Here is a 17416-nt window from a genome sequence, read left to right on the forward strand (position 1 = left end):
TGATGTATATCCCAAAATCAACAGGGGATTCCAGATTAAAAATGAAGCACTAACACCCCATACCAAAAAGCCCAGCCTAGCCTTCTTCTCTGAAGGCTGCCTTGTCAGCCTGATCGGAGGGGTCAAGGACTAGATCCCAGCTCTTAGGAACCGTGGCCCAGAGCGAGCCCTGCCCTGCAGACTGTCCCTGCTGCTGGGGGGATGAAAGAAAAGTTCAGGGGAGAGAGAAAGCCAACAGCTTGGCCTCCAGAGGTGGTGTCCATCCCTTCTGAGCAGGAGGGAGCCAGGCAAGCGAGGGGCCGTGTGCTAGCAGAGACGGGTGGATCACCTACTCTGGCCCTGCCCTGTCCTCTGAGCAACTTTGGTGCTTGTCTACAGCTTCCCACTCTCCAAACCCAAATTTGTTGAATGTATGTCAGTCTCTTCCTTCCTTGATCCTTTTTTCATTTAAATATACTGGGGTATACTGGTATTTATATTTCACAAATAATAATTAAAGCCAACCAAAAAGAAGCAAAAAAAATTTTTAATTACCTATAATTTGATCACTTGGAAATAACCACTATTATTTTATTACTTTCCAGACTATATGCACATACATGCATAGATTTTTTTAAAAGAATTGATCAGAGTATACATACTATTTTGTAATCTGTTTTCAAACAATTACAGTGAATACGTTCCATATCTATTTCTAAACTCGTTTTTATGTTCATAGCTTTTTAATGGCACTTATAAGCAAAAACCCTATATTGCAGCTATATATGCATCTGCCTTGCCTCCCCTACACAGTCGAACAGTCTTTGAGACTAGGGACTTTCGTTTTTCCATCGTTGGATCTCTGCCCCACTCCTACTGCCACCCCACATCGCTTAGCACATTGTAAGTGCAAGAGAAAGTTGGTGAATGAAGGCACAAGAATGTAGATCGGCAAGCTGGAGGCTCCTGGGTCTTGGAAAGGAAGGGTAACTCAGAGCTGCCTCAAGATGTCCTCTGGGGAAGGGACTCCTGCAGTTTTTCTAAACCAGCCACTCAATTCCAAAAGCACGATGCACACACCAGAACGCAAGCATGCTGGAGTCCAAACTGTAGAAACAACTCAGGTTTCCCAGTCAACCCAGCCATGGGTGTTTTGTCAAAAGGAGCAAATAAATTCCAAGGTCAAGGAAACTAGGCAGTACTTACCTCATTGACTATGTAATCCAACAACTCAAAAATCGCCATGGGAGGTCGGCTGTCCATTCCATATGCTACAAATTTTATAAAAAGAAAAAAGAAAACATTTCTCAGAAACAGACAGATTATGTGCCAATACGAGGCAGGGGATTGGGCATGGACCCCGGGGACCAGAACATGGTCACAGAACAGCCACACATAATGCCTGAACACGGAAGGGACCCACAAAGTCCACAGAGTCAGCTGGCCAGGGAAAGAGTCTGGGCTCTGCCACGATCCTAGGTTTGTGGCCTTGGGCAAATCAGCTGACCACTGAGCCAAAGTTTTGAGTTTTGTAAGGCATAGATAGATAATAATTACGGCTGCCCTTCCTTATATTGAGAAAGCAGCAAATGAGATGACTAAATAACTAAAGGATTTAGCTTTAATTCTCTCTGAACTTGAGTTTCCTCCTTTCATATCCCAGAGTCACAGGCCAGCCCCTGCAGCAAGGGACTGCATCATCCATCCCTGGCCCCGCTGCTTTTCTCTCATAATGGGCCCTCGCCCATGTGGACCTCATGGAGGTAAAGACCAGGTCTCCCCAACCAGACAGGGGCTTCCAGGCAGGAACTACATCAAAAGATGACAGCTAGGTCAGAATATTCCCTGAGTACCAGGCTCACTTCGCAGTATTCACATTCAGAGAGGCAGGCGGAACTGCACAGCGTTACCACCTTAGGAGTCAGACTCGGCTACTTGCAAGCACACGTGGCCTTCGCAAGCTGAGTGCTCTGCACCTCAGTTTCCTCATCTCTAAATCGGAGACGATAATAGTGTTCACAGATGGAATGCTACTACAATTAGATAATGCCAGGTAAATCCACGGAGACAAAGTAAATTAGTGGTTGTCAGGGGACAGGGCTGGGGGAAGTTGAGAGGTAGGGATGGTATTTCTTTCTGGGGTGATGAAAATATTTCAGAATGAGATAGTGGTGATGGTTGCACAACATGGAGAAATATACTAAAAACCACTGAACTATATACTTTAAAATGTGAATTTTGTGTTATGTGGACTTTATCTCAATTAAAAAAAAATCTAACAAAAAATGTCACGACTTATAAAGCAAATTAGATAATGTATATAAAGTGCTAAGTGCCGTACCTAGAACATAATAGGTACTCAACAAATGGTAGGAAGTTGTTGGTAGTAACAATAATTTCCTGTATCCATCTGGAGACCCCTGCTGCTTCCCTGCCCCATCCTGGCATCCAGGGACAGACAATCAGTCTTGGTAGGATGTATAGAGAATCAGCCCTCCAGAAAACCCCTGATAGTAAGGGACCCCCCCCCCCATAGTCCAAGTTGGGGACACACCAAGCCACTGACCGCTGAGGGGCCTCCCAGGGGTTCTTGGCCTGGGTGGGGTCTCAGCTGCATCTCCCTCCACGTGGCATCCAAACATCAGCTCCAGCTCCTTGGCATCTGGAGGAGGGATGGGATACCTCCCAACCGCCATCTCCACCAGGGAGAGCCCCATGCTCCAGATGTCCGACTGCACAGAGTAATGAGTCCCTTGGAGTCTTTCTGGCTGCAAGAGAGACACAGACACAGTTATAACCACTTGAGCTACCAGGACTCCTCGGTTTGCTAATACACTTTCTCTTCTGTCTCTTGTCGAGAGCTCACATCATGTCTCAAGAGCTCCATTAACCTGTTAGATCTGGCCTCTCATCTGCCCCAAAACCTGCCCTGAACTGACAGCATCCAATCAGGTGGGCCCTGGCTGCCACTTCAGCCTGTGGTTCCAGCTTTGCCGAGCCTGGCCACTGTCTTGCACGTGCAGGGCAGCCCAGGGACAGCCTAGCATGAGAGGTTCATCTTATCACCTGAGTCTGAAACATGAAGCTTGTGAAATGTGGGTCATGAATGAGGTGGTACAGTGGGTACAAAGTGGGTCAGGAGACCTGGGGTTCATGTCCCAAGTCTGGGATGTATAAGCTATGGGATCCTGAGTTTTAGCCTCCTCATCTATGAAATGGGATGCTGGTGATGGCAATAACACTAAGAATGACATAACTCTACCCACTAGGGTTCCTGAAAAAAGTCAGTCGAATGAAAATGTATGTTAGGTGTTGCCAAATGCTCTACCAATATGAGCTGATATTGGTGGGAAGTCAAAAAGAAATAAGTATAATATATAGTGCTATACCAAAACACTATTTTTACTGAGCATTATTTGAACAGCACATGTATTTCAAGAACCCTACAAAAAAAAAAAATCTGTTCCAACCATAGTGTATTTATTTAGAGATTAAATCAACTTCTCCCACAGGATTTTTCACTAACTCCAACACTGGACTGTTCTGGAACTGACCATATAACCACAAAACCCCAAACCATTAAACCCTTGATCAGTAAGTCCCAGGGCCTGATAACTGATTTTGAACTTGAGAGTTGGCAGTCAAGTGGCCCAGGGTGCCAGCTGCTCAGTTATTAGACATTTGGGGAAGAAGCAATGAGAAGGTGACAGGGAAAGAGTAGAAGAGCGTTCCACCATGGGTAACTGGAGGGCGGGGGGTGGGGATGTGAGTCAGCGCCAGGCGAGTGATGCTGACAGTGGCTGGAGTCACCGTGGGGTTGGGGGCAAGAAGAAACAAGGATGTGGACATAAACCTTCACACAGGGATCCAGGGACAGCTGCCAAATCCTCGCGAAGAGGCAAGTGAGGACATGCGACACAAAGGCCATCTGCCTGACTAGGAGGCGGCTGGCTTTCAATCCTGGCTCAGCAAGGCTAAGTAGGCAGGTCACTTAACCTCCCTGAATCTAGATTTCCTCAACTCTAAAATGGGAACAATAATCTTTATTTCACAGGACAACCACATAGATCAAATGAGATCTTTCAAGGATGTGAAAGTGCTTTTACAGACAACACATAAAACATGCTGTACATGTTAAGATCTCCTGAGCCTCTGCCCCTGTCCCAGCACCATCCGGGCCTGCCTTCCCGCCACCTCCATAAAGACACTACCCACTCAAACGCTCTCTGCTCTGCCCCACGTCAGCACTCACCCAGACTCACATTCCCAATCATTCTTAGGACATGCTATCCGCGCACCCACCCATTCAGTCAACCATGCACCCCCTTGCCAAACATTCCCTGAACACCTACCACATGCCAGGCCCCATGCCAGACCCCGGGGACAAGAGTGACACCTACAGCCCAGTCCTTGTCCCCAAGAAGCTCATCATATGGAGGAAGGAGGAGAATATGCTGATGCTGCCATGGAGTGGGGACAGGCACACACAGCACTCTAGCAGCAGTGGAAGCCAGTAGAGTTGGGGCAGGAGGGAAGACCCCCCCCCCCAGGACAGGGTGTTGGCTGAAGCACAGCAGAGACCCCAGCCGGGGAACGGGATAAGCTGCAGTGAGAGGCAGGGGTAGGTGACTGGGAGACGTAGGGAGGCAGGAGAAAAGAGGCTGGAGAATTCTGAGCAAACTCTCAGGGACTGGGGGCTACAAGATGGTGAAAGGATGAGGAGCCGAAAAGGGAGGTTCAAGTCAATGCTCAGGCTCCTACCTTGGGAAAGCAGGGAGACAGGCATGCTATTTACTGCTAATGGAAAGGGAGAAGGTGGGAGAGGTTGGGGTAAGGTCATGTCTGAGCATGTGGGGTCTGAGGGTCTGAAGACAATCAGGGGGAGATGTCTAGAGGGTAGCTAGGGCTCACAATCTCTTGAGCCGTGCTCTGGAGCTGAGATCTGCAATCTCTTGTAGTGAGTCAAGGCCCCGATATCCCAATTATGCCCCAAGGCCCAGCCTAGACCAGTCCCCGTTAGCCTTCCACCTCCTCGGGAGGACCGCTATCCCTCATCCCTCGTTTCTTGGCCCCACCTACCACCCAGCACAAGACTCTGGCTCCACAGGGAAGGCACCCATGGGGCTCCTATCCCTGGCCAGAAAGGAAGCTCAAGAGATGGAACCTGCTGTTCATACCGACATGTAGGACCTTGTGCCCACGAAGGAGTTGGCCATGGAGTCGATGAGCTGCCCGCTGACCCCAAAGTCACAGAGCTTGATCTCCCCACGGGAGTTGACTAGGATGTTGGAGGGCTTGACATCTGCAGGAAAGAGAGAATAGAGAAGTAGGGAATTGGCACCGGTAGACTGGGGAGGGGAAGGGTCAGCACTCCAGATGGACAGACCAGCCCTGGCCACGAGCCCCAGGATGACACCCCCACCCCCATCAGGGGCAGCCCTCGGCCTAAAAACTGGACACCAAGGCCCCTTAACCCTTATTTAGGGTCCAAGAAAGGACATTCAGGAGATGAAACCCCCAGCTGATGTAGAAGCAGGACAGAAAGCCAGGAGATTTCCACCTTTGAGAATGCAGACTTGGCCAGATGACCCATGGGAAGGGGTCAGTTATCAAGAATACTCAAGATTTCAAAGTTTGTTTCTTCAACCACCCCTACTGGCAAGACACAGTATCTATGGCTGGATCATAAAGGAGACAGAAAAATCCAAAAAATAAGCTTGTCGAGGCTATAAATCAAAGGCTAAAAGGGGATGGGGTAGGAGCAGGAATTCCTACTGGTGACCTCTCTGTACCAAGCACAGAGCATGTAGCTTTATGAATATGTGTGGCCAGGTTGGGAGATGACTGGTCATTCTCTCCCACTGAAGTCACTCACCTAACAGCCCACACAGCTACCTCTACCCCGTTAATCAAGGGGAGCCCCTCGCTACCATGGGCCCTCAGGAGGCCTGACAGCTGCTCCTCAGAGTCATCCCCCTTCCCTGCACTCACATTACAACCCCACCTGGTCTGCTGTCACCAACACTAGTACACGGGCCCTTCCTTTGCAGAGAGACATGAACTTCCAAAAGGTCTTTCTTTTACCACCTCTTCTGATTCACACAACTGCCCTGTGAAGTGCACAGACCAGGGCCAATTACCTCATTTACAGGTGGGAAGACTGAGGTTGGGATTGGTGGAGGTCCCTGGACCAGGGTTTTGTGGGCAGACATTAGCAAACAATGAGAGACACACTTCGAGGGCTGGCCACATCCAGTGGCAAAATCCTAAACCATGACAGGCAATCTTTAATAGATGTAATATAGACACTATATAGAAAATCGGAGAAAAAACCCAAGCTATCCATAATTTCGGAGCCAAATGAAAAAGCATTTCATCATTTTTCTCCCTCAGTACTCTTCCATATGAATGCATTCATTCATTCTTCTTCTTCTTCTTTTTTTTTTTTTTAAGAGACAGGGTCTCACTCTGTTGCCCATGCTGGCCTGGAACACCTGGGTTCAAGTGATCCTCTTGCCTCAACCTCCCAAGTACCATGCCTGCCTATTTATTCCTAAACAGATTCTCAGAGGTCTATTTAAGTATCTTTCCAAGGGTAAATTTAAAACAAAACAAAAAAACCTCATACTCTCATATCCCAGTGAGTCCCTCCACCTGGCCCCTCATCAGCTCCAGCCAGCTCCAGCCTCTCTCAACTCGCCATCGCCTCCAAGAGCAGGGACCTTGGCTGTCCGCCCCACCACTCTAAGCCTTGCGTGAGAACAACACCTGGTACAGTAGACACTCCAAAAACCCTTGTAGAAGTAATGAATGGCTCTAAACTCACCACATACATACGCATGCTACCATGTACACGCAGAGCCACTGGTACGGCCTCAGACCCAGCCCTCATCATGTCACCCCCCACCCTGGTGTACAGACCCAGGCCAGGCTCTTCAGTAAGGAGCACAGGATTCAAACCTTTCCAAACCCCTCTGTAACCTCGTCTCCTACATACAGACTTTCAGAACAGAGGTGCCAGAGTAGCCTTAGAGGGCATTTGGTTCCAACTCTTCATGAAGGACATGAAAAGTCTAAGGCCCAAGGGGTCCAATAACTTGTTCAAGGTCACATAGCAAAAGCTAGGTAAAGCTGGAAGCCGAACACAGGCCCTTGGACCCCGAGAACTGCCCTCCTTCCTCCACCTGCCCTGCTGCCAGGCCCCTCAATAGTTTCGTCATCTACTGTCCACTGAGCACCTACTATGTGTGGGCACGTGCAGCCACCAGGCAGACAGCAGTCAACAAACAAAGCAGTCCCCATTGTCATAAGGTTTAAATGATAGAGGAGGAGACAATAAACAAACTGAACAAATGTGTAACGTTAGGTGGTCTTGAGTGGCACCAAGAAAATAAAAATATAAAACCACGTGAGGACACAGCACAGGAGTGCAGAGCTGCTGCCGTGACAGGGTGACAAGGGCCAGCCCTGTGAGGAGAAGATGCTGAGCAACGACCTGGACAAAGAGGGAGCCGGGCAGCCTCCTGGGAACTATGCAGAGATTCCAAACTCGAGAAGTGAGGGGCTGACTCTGTTCTTTCCCCAGCCTAGTGTTGGGACAGGCCACTCGACAAACACTTTCTGAGTCCAGCAGCTGCTTGCAGAGGCACTCGTCCTCATCCCACCGTGCCCACAGCCCCTCAGAGGGCAGACGCCTGGCCCCCAGAGGTCAGGTGTTCAGGATGTGGAAAAGAGTGCTGAGAACACGATGAGCCTGGGACAGTGCCTGCTGGGCCCGGGGGCAGCACAGAGGGGCCCTCTTCCCCACCTGCCCCAGTGCCCTCGCCCTGTGCTGGACCATGGCCTGAGCTCCCGCACCCGCCCCAAACGCTCCCCATGCCTGTTTAGGCATTACCTACCAGGCTTTGTTTTAGAGCAAAAGAGCAGCACTGGCTAATGAGACAGGAGACCCATGTTCAATCCTGGCCCTGCCACCTGCTCTGTGAACGAGTCTTCACTTCACTTCTCTGGGCCGTGGTTTGCCCATCACAAGATACAGCCCAGGATCGATGTAACGAGCTGTGGCAGGTAAACAGCACACCATGCGACAGGAATATGAGGAACAACCATCTCACAGGTTGCCCTCCAAGAGGAGCAGTTCATAGATCTCTTCCCAGCAGAGTGCAGCCCCCTCCGCCCGAGCCAGGGGCTCCTTCCTCCGCTGGCTCAAACACTTCTCTCCAGGCTGCAGCTGCTGCTCAGGCCTGGCTGTGCTGTCTCTAGCCGTCCTTGTATCTGATTTCTATTCACATGGCAAGCAAGCCTCCATTTTCAAACTTACATAACACTGTTTTCCTCCATCCCTGGCTGTCAGCTCTGGCTTCCCCCACCCACCCCAGGGAACACCACTGCCTGGGAGGCTGCAGAGATGGAAGGGGATGGGGAGGAGGAGAGGGGAAACCCTGAGGGGCTTTTCACTGCTAGGACCATGTCAGTCCTTGGAGCCAGATGCACCACTCACATCCCCTCCTGGTGACCCAGAGGGCCCTCACAAGGAGAAGCCACTTGGAGACCTGGGCACACCACATCACTAAACTCCAGAGCATGCTTCTGGAGCTACCAGGCTGGGACATGCTCCCCCCTTCCCCGCCCCCACCCCCACCACCAAAGCCCCAGCCAAGCCCAGCTCTTCTCTGGGGATGGAAAAAAGGTATATGAGGCCAGAGAGAGTACATTTCCTGATCGCTGTTGGCACCCTGCACTTGCTCTTCCCATAATAGCCAGCCCCTCCCCACACAGTTTCTGTCCCCAGGATCCTCCTCCACTCTGTCTGCACAGAAACCAGTGGGACAGCCTCTGCACACAGCCTGCCATGGCTCCCATGTGCCTTAGAGCAGTCCCAAGCCCCTCTGCCTGGCTTTCCAAACCCTCCACTGTTTCTTCCTCACCTCTCCAACATCATACCACAACACATCTCCACATCCACCTCCTCCTGGGTCAGGTGGCCTGCCTCTCTAACTGCCTGTGTCACCTCTCATGCTGGTCCCTGTATCTAAAATGTCCTTCTTTCTACCCACCCTCTCCCCTCTACTTCTAGGTGCCTAGTTCTTCTGCGTCCCCTTCCCAACTTGTGATACTGCCTTGCCCCTGGGGTCCTGAGAGGTTTTAGCTGGGCTTCCTCCCACATTCTCCTAGCATTGCCCTCAAATGTTCAACCCACAGTCCCTTTCTACTTCCCAAGACCCCCTGCAGGCCTTGGGTTCTCCTTCTGATCCTTCAATATCAAGAGGGTGATGCTGTGAAGAGCCCCGGCAGCTGGCGGGGCAGGCTGCAATCTGGAGGAAGCATCAACCACCCACTAGATTCCCAGGCTCACAAGCTTCCCTGGGAACTGTTAGGTCCAGAGCCGAGAGGGAGACACACGAAGCCTCGGCTGTAGCAAAATGCTGTTTATTGGAGCATCTGCGTGCAGACTGGTGGAGGCCGAAAAGATTGCCCACCCTAGGAAGGGGAGAGCGGTAGGTTTTATAGGAGGTTTGGATGGAAGTTTGGGGAGGGTGAATTTTTTTTCTGAATGTTAACCGGTCTGGTTCTGCAACCGTCTGTGGTTAGAGTTAGATTTTACAACCTCCGGACTCTCCAAACTCCTGCGGCTATTGTTTCACAGGCCTTATGATCACTATCTAAGTTATCCATTAACCGCCTTGCATCCTATACATACTTTCTGGGTTCCCACCCTGAGCAACCTAACAGGAACCCCAGAGGATGCTGAGACTTGATACCCCAATCCTGCTCCGCTACTGTAACAATGAGCATGGGCAACCCCTTCTTCCTCAACAATGAACAAGAAGGTTTTATGAAAAACTAACTAGAAGGAAGTATTTTCTTCTCTGATATTTTCTGCCCCAGAAATAACCACTGTTCAAAGCCTCAATTTTTCTCTCAAGAGCACACATCTTGAAGTTTACTAAGCATTTTTACTCTAAAACAAGATGTGTGGATAAAATAATCTACACACACTTATAGAGTGCCTGCACCATGCTATGCTACGAGTAAAAAGGAAACAGTCCCTGTCCCTGTACTCAAGGATGTCACCACCAGGGGAGACAGAATCCAAATATCAGGAACACGTGTGATGTTGAGGGCAAAGATGGAGCCGTGGTCAGGGCCCTATGAACTTAACATATTCTAAATTCTTTCAACACGTGGGGTCAGCACCCCGTCTGATGCCTGGCTGACTAGCTGACAAGGCCCAGGCAAGCAGATGAGACAAGGTGAAAATCGGCCTCCTATGTGTTCCCACTGTGTCCCAGTACCTGCATCTTGTTTGTTTAGGCTAGTATTAAAAGAAACCATATTCCCTAAGGCAAGAAGGCAGGGCATGGAGGAAGAGAAAGGCAGAGGACAGGGGTGGGACACAGAAGAGAAGAGGTGGAAGGAAGGAGTGAGGGCCCACAGAGAAGCAAGCACAGTGACACCTGGAAGCCAGACTCTGGCTCATCTTTGGCAAAGGCTGAATCCAAAAGTGGATAAGCAAGAGTTAAAGGTTTTAAGGGAGGCCGGTGGGTGCGATGGCTCACGCCTGTAATCCTAGCACTCTGGGAGGCCCAGGGTGGATCCTTTGAGCTCAGGAGTTAGAGACCAGCCTGAGCAAGAGCAAGACCCCGTCTCTACTAAAAAATAGAAAGAAATTAGCTGGACAACTAAAAATATATAGAAAAAAAATTAGCTGGGCATGGTGGCACATGCCTGTAGTCCCAGCTACTGGGGAGGCTGAGGCAGGAGGATCGCTTGAGCCCAGGAGTTTGAGGTTGCTGTAAGCTAGGCTGACGCCACGGCACTCTAGCCAGGGCGACAGAGCGAGACTCTGCCTCAAAAAAAAAAAAAAAAAGGTTTTAAGGGAAAAAAAGGCAAATGAGATTTTTTAAAATGGTGACTTTAGGCTTCAAACTACTTCTTCCTAGCATCCCTAGCAGAGCCTTAACAACCCTACTCTAAAAATAAAGAAACAGAAGAGAAAGGGAGCTGACCTGGATAATTCAAATCACAGCCTCCACAGAGCCACGTCCTGCTACCCATGGCCTCAGGGAGCTAATTAAGCAGCAAAAATAATTAAAATTCAGAGCAAACCCCAACCCTTCAATTAGCCATCACCTGTAACCTCTTTTCCCCATCCAAACTTCCCTCCCCAAGAGCACTGAAAGAAAGGTGGGTGGGAGGAGCCCAGACGACATAGGAAGAATCCCCAACAGCTCTGGTTTATGGAGCACATGCTACGCCAGGCCTTTAAAATACATCTTCTTTAATTCTCATAGTAAGAGTGTGACTATGAACCCCTGCATACACAGGAGAAAAACAGAGGCCCAGAGTGGAGGCATCACCTGTCAAGGTTGTACGGTGAGCTGATGGTCAGGGCGAGGGTTGCAACTTGCTCCTGAGGGAGTGCTCTCTCCAGAGACTAGAGCATCGGGTCCAGATGACAGAGCTAAGAGCTAAGGGCAAACCGTAAGGAGTTACACTCCCAAAGTTTCGGAAGAGCAATTATTAAGCTGTGGCTGGGGAAAGAGTCACTCACATGACAGAAGTAACGAGCTTTATTTCTGGGAATAGGCTCTGACTTGGGGCAGGCTGAAATCCTTGAGATGGGTTATGAGAGAATTCTCTGCTCCTGTTTAGCGAATGAGCATGATGCTTCTTTCTCGGCTCCAGCCCATTATCCTCCTTGACAAGTCTAAATGCAAGAAACGTGCTAACAGCAGGAACTAGAGGTTGTTTCTCACCTCCTTCTGATTAACAACTGAATTCAAACAGGGAGGCTCCCGAGCATGCCTGCCAGGTCCTAACAAGCAACTATTTTTATCTCCCTCCACTTTCAAGATTTTTACAACCAAGCCCAGCAACTGCATTTTACATTTCTTTTTTCCCCTTCTTTTCCAAGCTTCATCAGTTTTGAAATGCTTTCAATTCTCTACCCTCACGCACCCCTCTCTACCAATTCACTGTTCATCCCCTGACCCAAAAGACACACAAACCCTGACAATTAAACATGAGATGATGTTGCAGGAGTTTAGGATTTGGTTTTCATTAGCATGGGTCATTCCAAAAAAATGACCTAAATTTTTAAAACAGTATGTAACAAAAGCCAGAGCAAAGGCTGATGTGGGGGCAGGGAGACAGCTATGGATCCTAGATTCCCTGGATCTCTCATTTCTAATGACCCCATAATAATAATATTTGGCAGAACAGTTCCATTTACACTTATGGAAATTAAAACTCAAGGATGAAGCCTCTTGCAAAGTACCCTTTCCATTAAAAGAAACCGGCATTAGGAGCAGAGATGCTCCATCACAGAGCCAATCAACCACCTAGGGCAGGAAAACAATGCTGGCTAATTTGGATACTTATCATATGCTATTCAAAGGAAATTAGCTAAAAAACCTGTTTTGACTTGCTGAAGGCTAATTTTGCTCAGCAGGTGGTAGGGCGGAAGACACTGGCCAAAGAGATAGTCCAGTGTTCTGTTCATTTTTAAATGGTGATTGGGAGAGAATTTCTAGTAAGGTCACTGCATTTATGGTGACCTTGGCTTCTCCAAAGTCATTACCATTTGTGCCTGGGTCACAGCTCAGCATGATTCACCAGAAAAGCCTGGAAAAGAGGTCAGGAGGCCACTCACTGGTCATTCTTAGCTTGGGATAGCTGGCAAAGGAAAGCTCTTAGAATGTGTTTAACAATTTAAAGATACATGTCAGGCAAATATAAGGGCATTCCTTGTTTAGTCTACCTACTGAGAACTGTCTCATCACACACACTTCTTTGGGGGAACCCTCCTCCCTCACTCCAGCAACAGCCTCAGGTAAAGAATGATAATCAGAGAACCCTGTCCCAGGCTGGGCCACTCCAGCTCCTGGCCATGGTGACCCCAGCAGGTCTGGGCACCTGACCTATATCAGTCTAATCAGAGTCCTTCCTCAGAACTTTCCAACCACCGCTGGGAAAAGCTCTTCCCTTTCTGATAGTGACACTAAAGCCAGAAGCCGTGGTTCTGGTCTCGTAGAGACAGCTGGCCGGAGCGAATAAAGCCAAGACGAAAGAGAAACAAATGCGAGGGAGACAGCTAAGAGCATCTTTTATAGTAAATTTTAATCGAAGTATAAGAGCTAATGGCATTTGAATCCCTGGATATCCCTCAGGCCAGCTGCATTCCTATCCTTCCCGAGGTTTGGATAGCTGAGCAAAAAAAAAAAAAAAAAAATCACCTTTATTGTATGAACTAATTCAAGTTCACTAACAACCAAGAATCCCAACACCCAGTGATTTTATCATCAATTGGCATCATAAATTACATTATTAAATAAGCCGTGTGGTATAGAAACAGCACCACCAACCTTGGAGATAGGCAGCTCTGGATTTGAATCCTAGCTCTACCATCACTAGCTGTGTGACGACAGCCAAGTTACAAAACCTCTCTGAGCCTTTCCTTGACTGTCAGGTGGGAACAGTAATTCCCAGTGCCTGGCAGGTACTAAGTGCTCAATATATGGGAGGCGTTCAATATGAGAAGCACAGAATTTGGAGTTCAATGGCTCTTGCAGCTTGGACGGAAAATAAAAGCTAACATTTGACAAAAAATACAACTGATATAAGGACTCAGATTCCTTCTCAGCATGGCTCCTACACAACATGATCCCCCTCGGTGCCAGGAGGACTACACTGTTCCCCAAATATTTCCTGCATGTTTGTCCCAATCACTTGCTCTTGCTAGTCTCCAGTCCACACGTCTTCTCTGTTCATACATGTCCTTCTAGTCTTTCTGATTCAGGGAAGGGGAGGCAGGGAGAGGAGGGGTGCCTAACTCAATTAACTTAGTTACCTCTTTTCACTTACAGGAAGGGGCCCACCAACTATGTGTACTATGTAAGTTTTGCTGGGTTACTCAGCAACTTGGGCCAAGAGGGTCAGGTTGAGTCTGGGCTGTGTCTGGGATGGACTTAATACATGCTTGTTACTGAGCGGAGACATCTAACTCCCACCCCGGGACACAGAAGCAAAGAATGCAGAACTGCAGACCATGCAGGACAAGGAGAAAGGCAGCCTGGGATCCCAGTGGCCTTCTGGTCCCTGTCCTGTCCCTTCCTGAGCAACGGCTACATCTAGCACTCGGGTTCCCTAAGGGCCTCCTGGATCCTTATAAGGAAGTCCTCTGTTCTGTTTACACTATTGGTTTTGGTTACTTGTAACCAAGAATCCTCACTGAGACAAAGCCCAGCTCCTCTGGGAAGCCCCTCCCGACCACTGTCTGCCTACAAGACTCCCTTTCTCCTTGGAACCTGGAGATCTCATCATGTATGTCACGTTAGTTCATATGCCACCTTCTTTTAGTTAAATTTTTATTCTGGAAAAAAATCCAAATATTCACAAAAGTAGAGCCAATAACCAGTACCCATCGCCCAGCTTCAGCAACTCTCCGTCATTTGTGGCCAATCTTATTTCATCTTATGAAATTGTTGCCAATCTTATTTCATAACCCCCAGCTTTTTATTTGCAGGGTAGGAAGGAGCTGAATATCTTAAGGCAAAGCCCAGACCTGGTGTGTCAATTCACCCATAAATCTTTTACACAGGCCTGCTTCTCCCACTTGGACTCAACACTCTATGAAGACAAAGACTATCTCTTCTAATACTTAGGTGCCCAGCACTGTATGTTCAATGGGCTTTTAAATACCATAACCTTGATGCTAGAATGTAACACTTGGTCAGACTTTCATCTCATCTCGAGGACAGTTTCCAGGAGATGGGTAAGAAGTAAGATTACCCCTATAAGAATGAAGAAGGTGAGCAGCAGCTCCTAGGGATTTGGGACTGCCACCACCACCTGATGATAGTACTGTGTACACTTCATAGAGCAGTAAGCCCTTACCTCCAATGATAAACTTTGAAATATTGTTTCCAAATGTAAAAAAAAAAAAAAATTCTACCATGTTTGCTTTCAATTAATTTGGTTCTATCAAACATTATGCTAGTTCCCACCCTCAAGCTGAGATGCACCACTAGACTCTATTATTGTTACTCCATGGTGTCAGGCATCATGAGCTGAGTTCCCTCTTGCTTTCGGTAGTGGTTAATGAAATCCACCCCTAGTTTGATCACCACATGATCAGACTTCCAAATCAAACCAGCTCTCCTAGGGCCAGGATCCTCAGGAAGTTACCTGTAACTAAGGAGAGTAGCAGCCGCAGCCCCGGGTTTCTATTAAAAATAAGGCTTTGTAGCTGGGTGCAGTGGCTAGAGTCTGTAATCCCAGCTACTCAGGAGGCTGAGGCGGGAGGATCGCTTGAGGCCAGGAGTTCAAGACCAGCCTGTGCAATGTAGCCAAACCTTGTCTCTTAAAAAAAAAAATAATGAGGCTTTGTGACTAGAGAAGGAGCAGGACACCGCTCTCCAGGGATCACCGGGTACACTCCTGGGCATAGCCTTGGGCCTCAGGCTCCCTTCCACAACAAAAACCCCAGGAAGGGCCTGGGGCAAGTCTTCCTGTTCCTTCCCTCCCCATCCTCCCACACCAGTACCTGCACTTTGCTGTTCAGAGACTGCCCAGAATAAACCCTGACCACCTCTCTCCCATCTGTCCCCTCATGTCCCTTCACTCTGCTACTATTCTGAAACCCATGTTCTCTGTCACTGGACCATGGCAACAGCCTTCTATTCATAATTGACCTCTCCCTCCTCTCCAGTTCCCCTTGGTCACAGCAGCCCAAGTCCTCTTCCTTAAAGGACAGCTCACCTCACTTCCCTGTGCACAAACATGCCACTGCTCCCTGTTGCCTATGATTAAAATCCAATTCCTGAACATGGCACTGAAGACCCTCCTTACCACTTGAACTATTCCTTACTTTCATTCCCACCCCTTACCAACACTTTGTTCTAGGCAACTTGATCCACTTGCTATTTCCTATTAGGATACAATCTGTGTTTACCTGTCTCCATGTCTCCCTCTACCTGGAATTCCTTTCCCTGACATTGCCACATGTGTAACTTCTACCTGTGCTTTAAAGCCTAGCTCAACCACCACCTCCTCCATGATGCTTCTCTAAAAGGATCCGAGAAAGCATTCTCCCTCCTCCAACATCCCATCTGCCTCTCTTGAGGAGCTAAGAGACAACTCATCTGGAGCTATAATCCTTCACTGTGGGTCTAGCAGATGAAATAATTGTAGACAAAATGAGACTTCCATTTCTAACCAGGAGACCAGCTAACTGAATTCTAGCTACTAATTAGCCACTCTGTTTCTGTCCATCTGGGAGGGCAGTCTAGATGGGTCAGAAGGAATCCCTTCTCTAAATTCACTGTCCCCTTGAAGCTGTTGCCCACACAGCTGTGGGATGAGAGTGGTGGGTGAAGGAAGAGAGAGGCAGCCAGGCCCACCTAGTGGATGCCATAGGCAGCCACTTATGGTTCGAGGCTCCTCTGCCACACAGACAGGGACTATGCTCCGGACAAGACCCTGTGTGTACTCTCAGGCTGGTGGAGGCAGGGGCCACCCTGACTTTCTGCTCAGGGGAGCCTGACAGGATGCCAGAAAAGCCTGGCAGGCAGGACAGTGCCTTGCAAGGGTCTCGGAATAAGCCACTCAGAAATTCATCCATGTGGGTTTGCTACAAACAGTTTATAAAACGACAAAATAAAAACAAACTTGAGCCACTCAGAGCTTGCCTACCAGTGCTAGCAAGTTGGAATGATGTGAGGCAAAGAATTTAGAGCTGACTGCCGCTGGGACGCTGTGAGATGCTTTGGAAATTCCCAGCTCCCACCAGGACTAGGATCTAAAAAAATTCTCATAAAGGCTGCACCGAAGCCTTAAATCTCATTCTGATCTGAAAGTCCCATTTTTATATAACTCTCCACCCTGGGCAATAAAGGAACACTTTTGGAGTAGTTCCAAGCAGGATGGCCCCAAGGTATAAGCTATTCTGGCTCTGAGGAGAGCCATCCACCCATGCTGAAATTACAATGGGCTGCATGTCCCCTCAGAAGTCTAGGCTGGCTTTCTCAGTACACCACAGGCACAGGTTGCTAATTCAATACTGGGTACATGAAGATCAGGCAGATTACACACAATCTCATCTGATAGGAGGGAAAGAAACCCAAGTTAAGGAGTAATTTAATACTGTTCTTAGCATTTATTGATCTTTATCAGCTAGCAACTCCAAGGCAGAAAATTTACAGGCTAAGTTGTATGAACTCCATATCGATCTAAATCATGTAATGCTTCTTCAGGGTCTTGACCGAAATAAGGCCTTGATAATTAGAGTAGACCAAGAAGAATGGCAGGTTGGCAATGCAAATCATTGCTCTAAACGGCAGGAAAGAGAGCTGCATCCTAGTGCCCTCTGCCCCTCCAACCCTTTAACTCACAGCAGAACTACCTACCTGGTTCAGCTTCGGATGAACTGGACCTA

General features: G+C 48.5%; 1 protein-coding gene across 2 annotated transcripts in view; it reads right to left on the bottom strand.

Annotated features, from left to right (window-relative positions):
* The window catches only part of MAP2K1 (mitogen-activated protein kinase kinase 1), a 78117-nt gene that overhangs the window by 3068 nt on the left and 57633 nt on the right, over positions 1–17416 (bottom strand). For both annotated transcript variants that reach the window (XM_069482564.1, XM_069482574.1), the window contains 3 exons: positions 5157–5281; positions 2546–2747; positions 1186–1250 (listed from right to left, as the gene is read on the bottom strand). In XM_069482564.1, coding sequence (XP_069338665.1) covers positions 1186–1250; positions 2546–2747; positions 5157–5281 — 392 coding nt within the window. The remainder of the gene's footprint in view (positions 1–1185; positions 1251–2545; positions 2748–5156; positions 5282–17416) is intronic.

This window comes from Eulemur rufifrons, chromosome 2 (assembly GCF_041146395.1).
Source record: "Eulemur rufifrons isolate Redbay chromosome 2, OSU_ERuf_1, whole genome shotgun sequence".
Classification (NCBI taxonomy): Eukaryota; Metazoa; Chordata; class Mammalia; order Primates; family Lemuridae; genus Eulemur; species Eulemur rufifrons.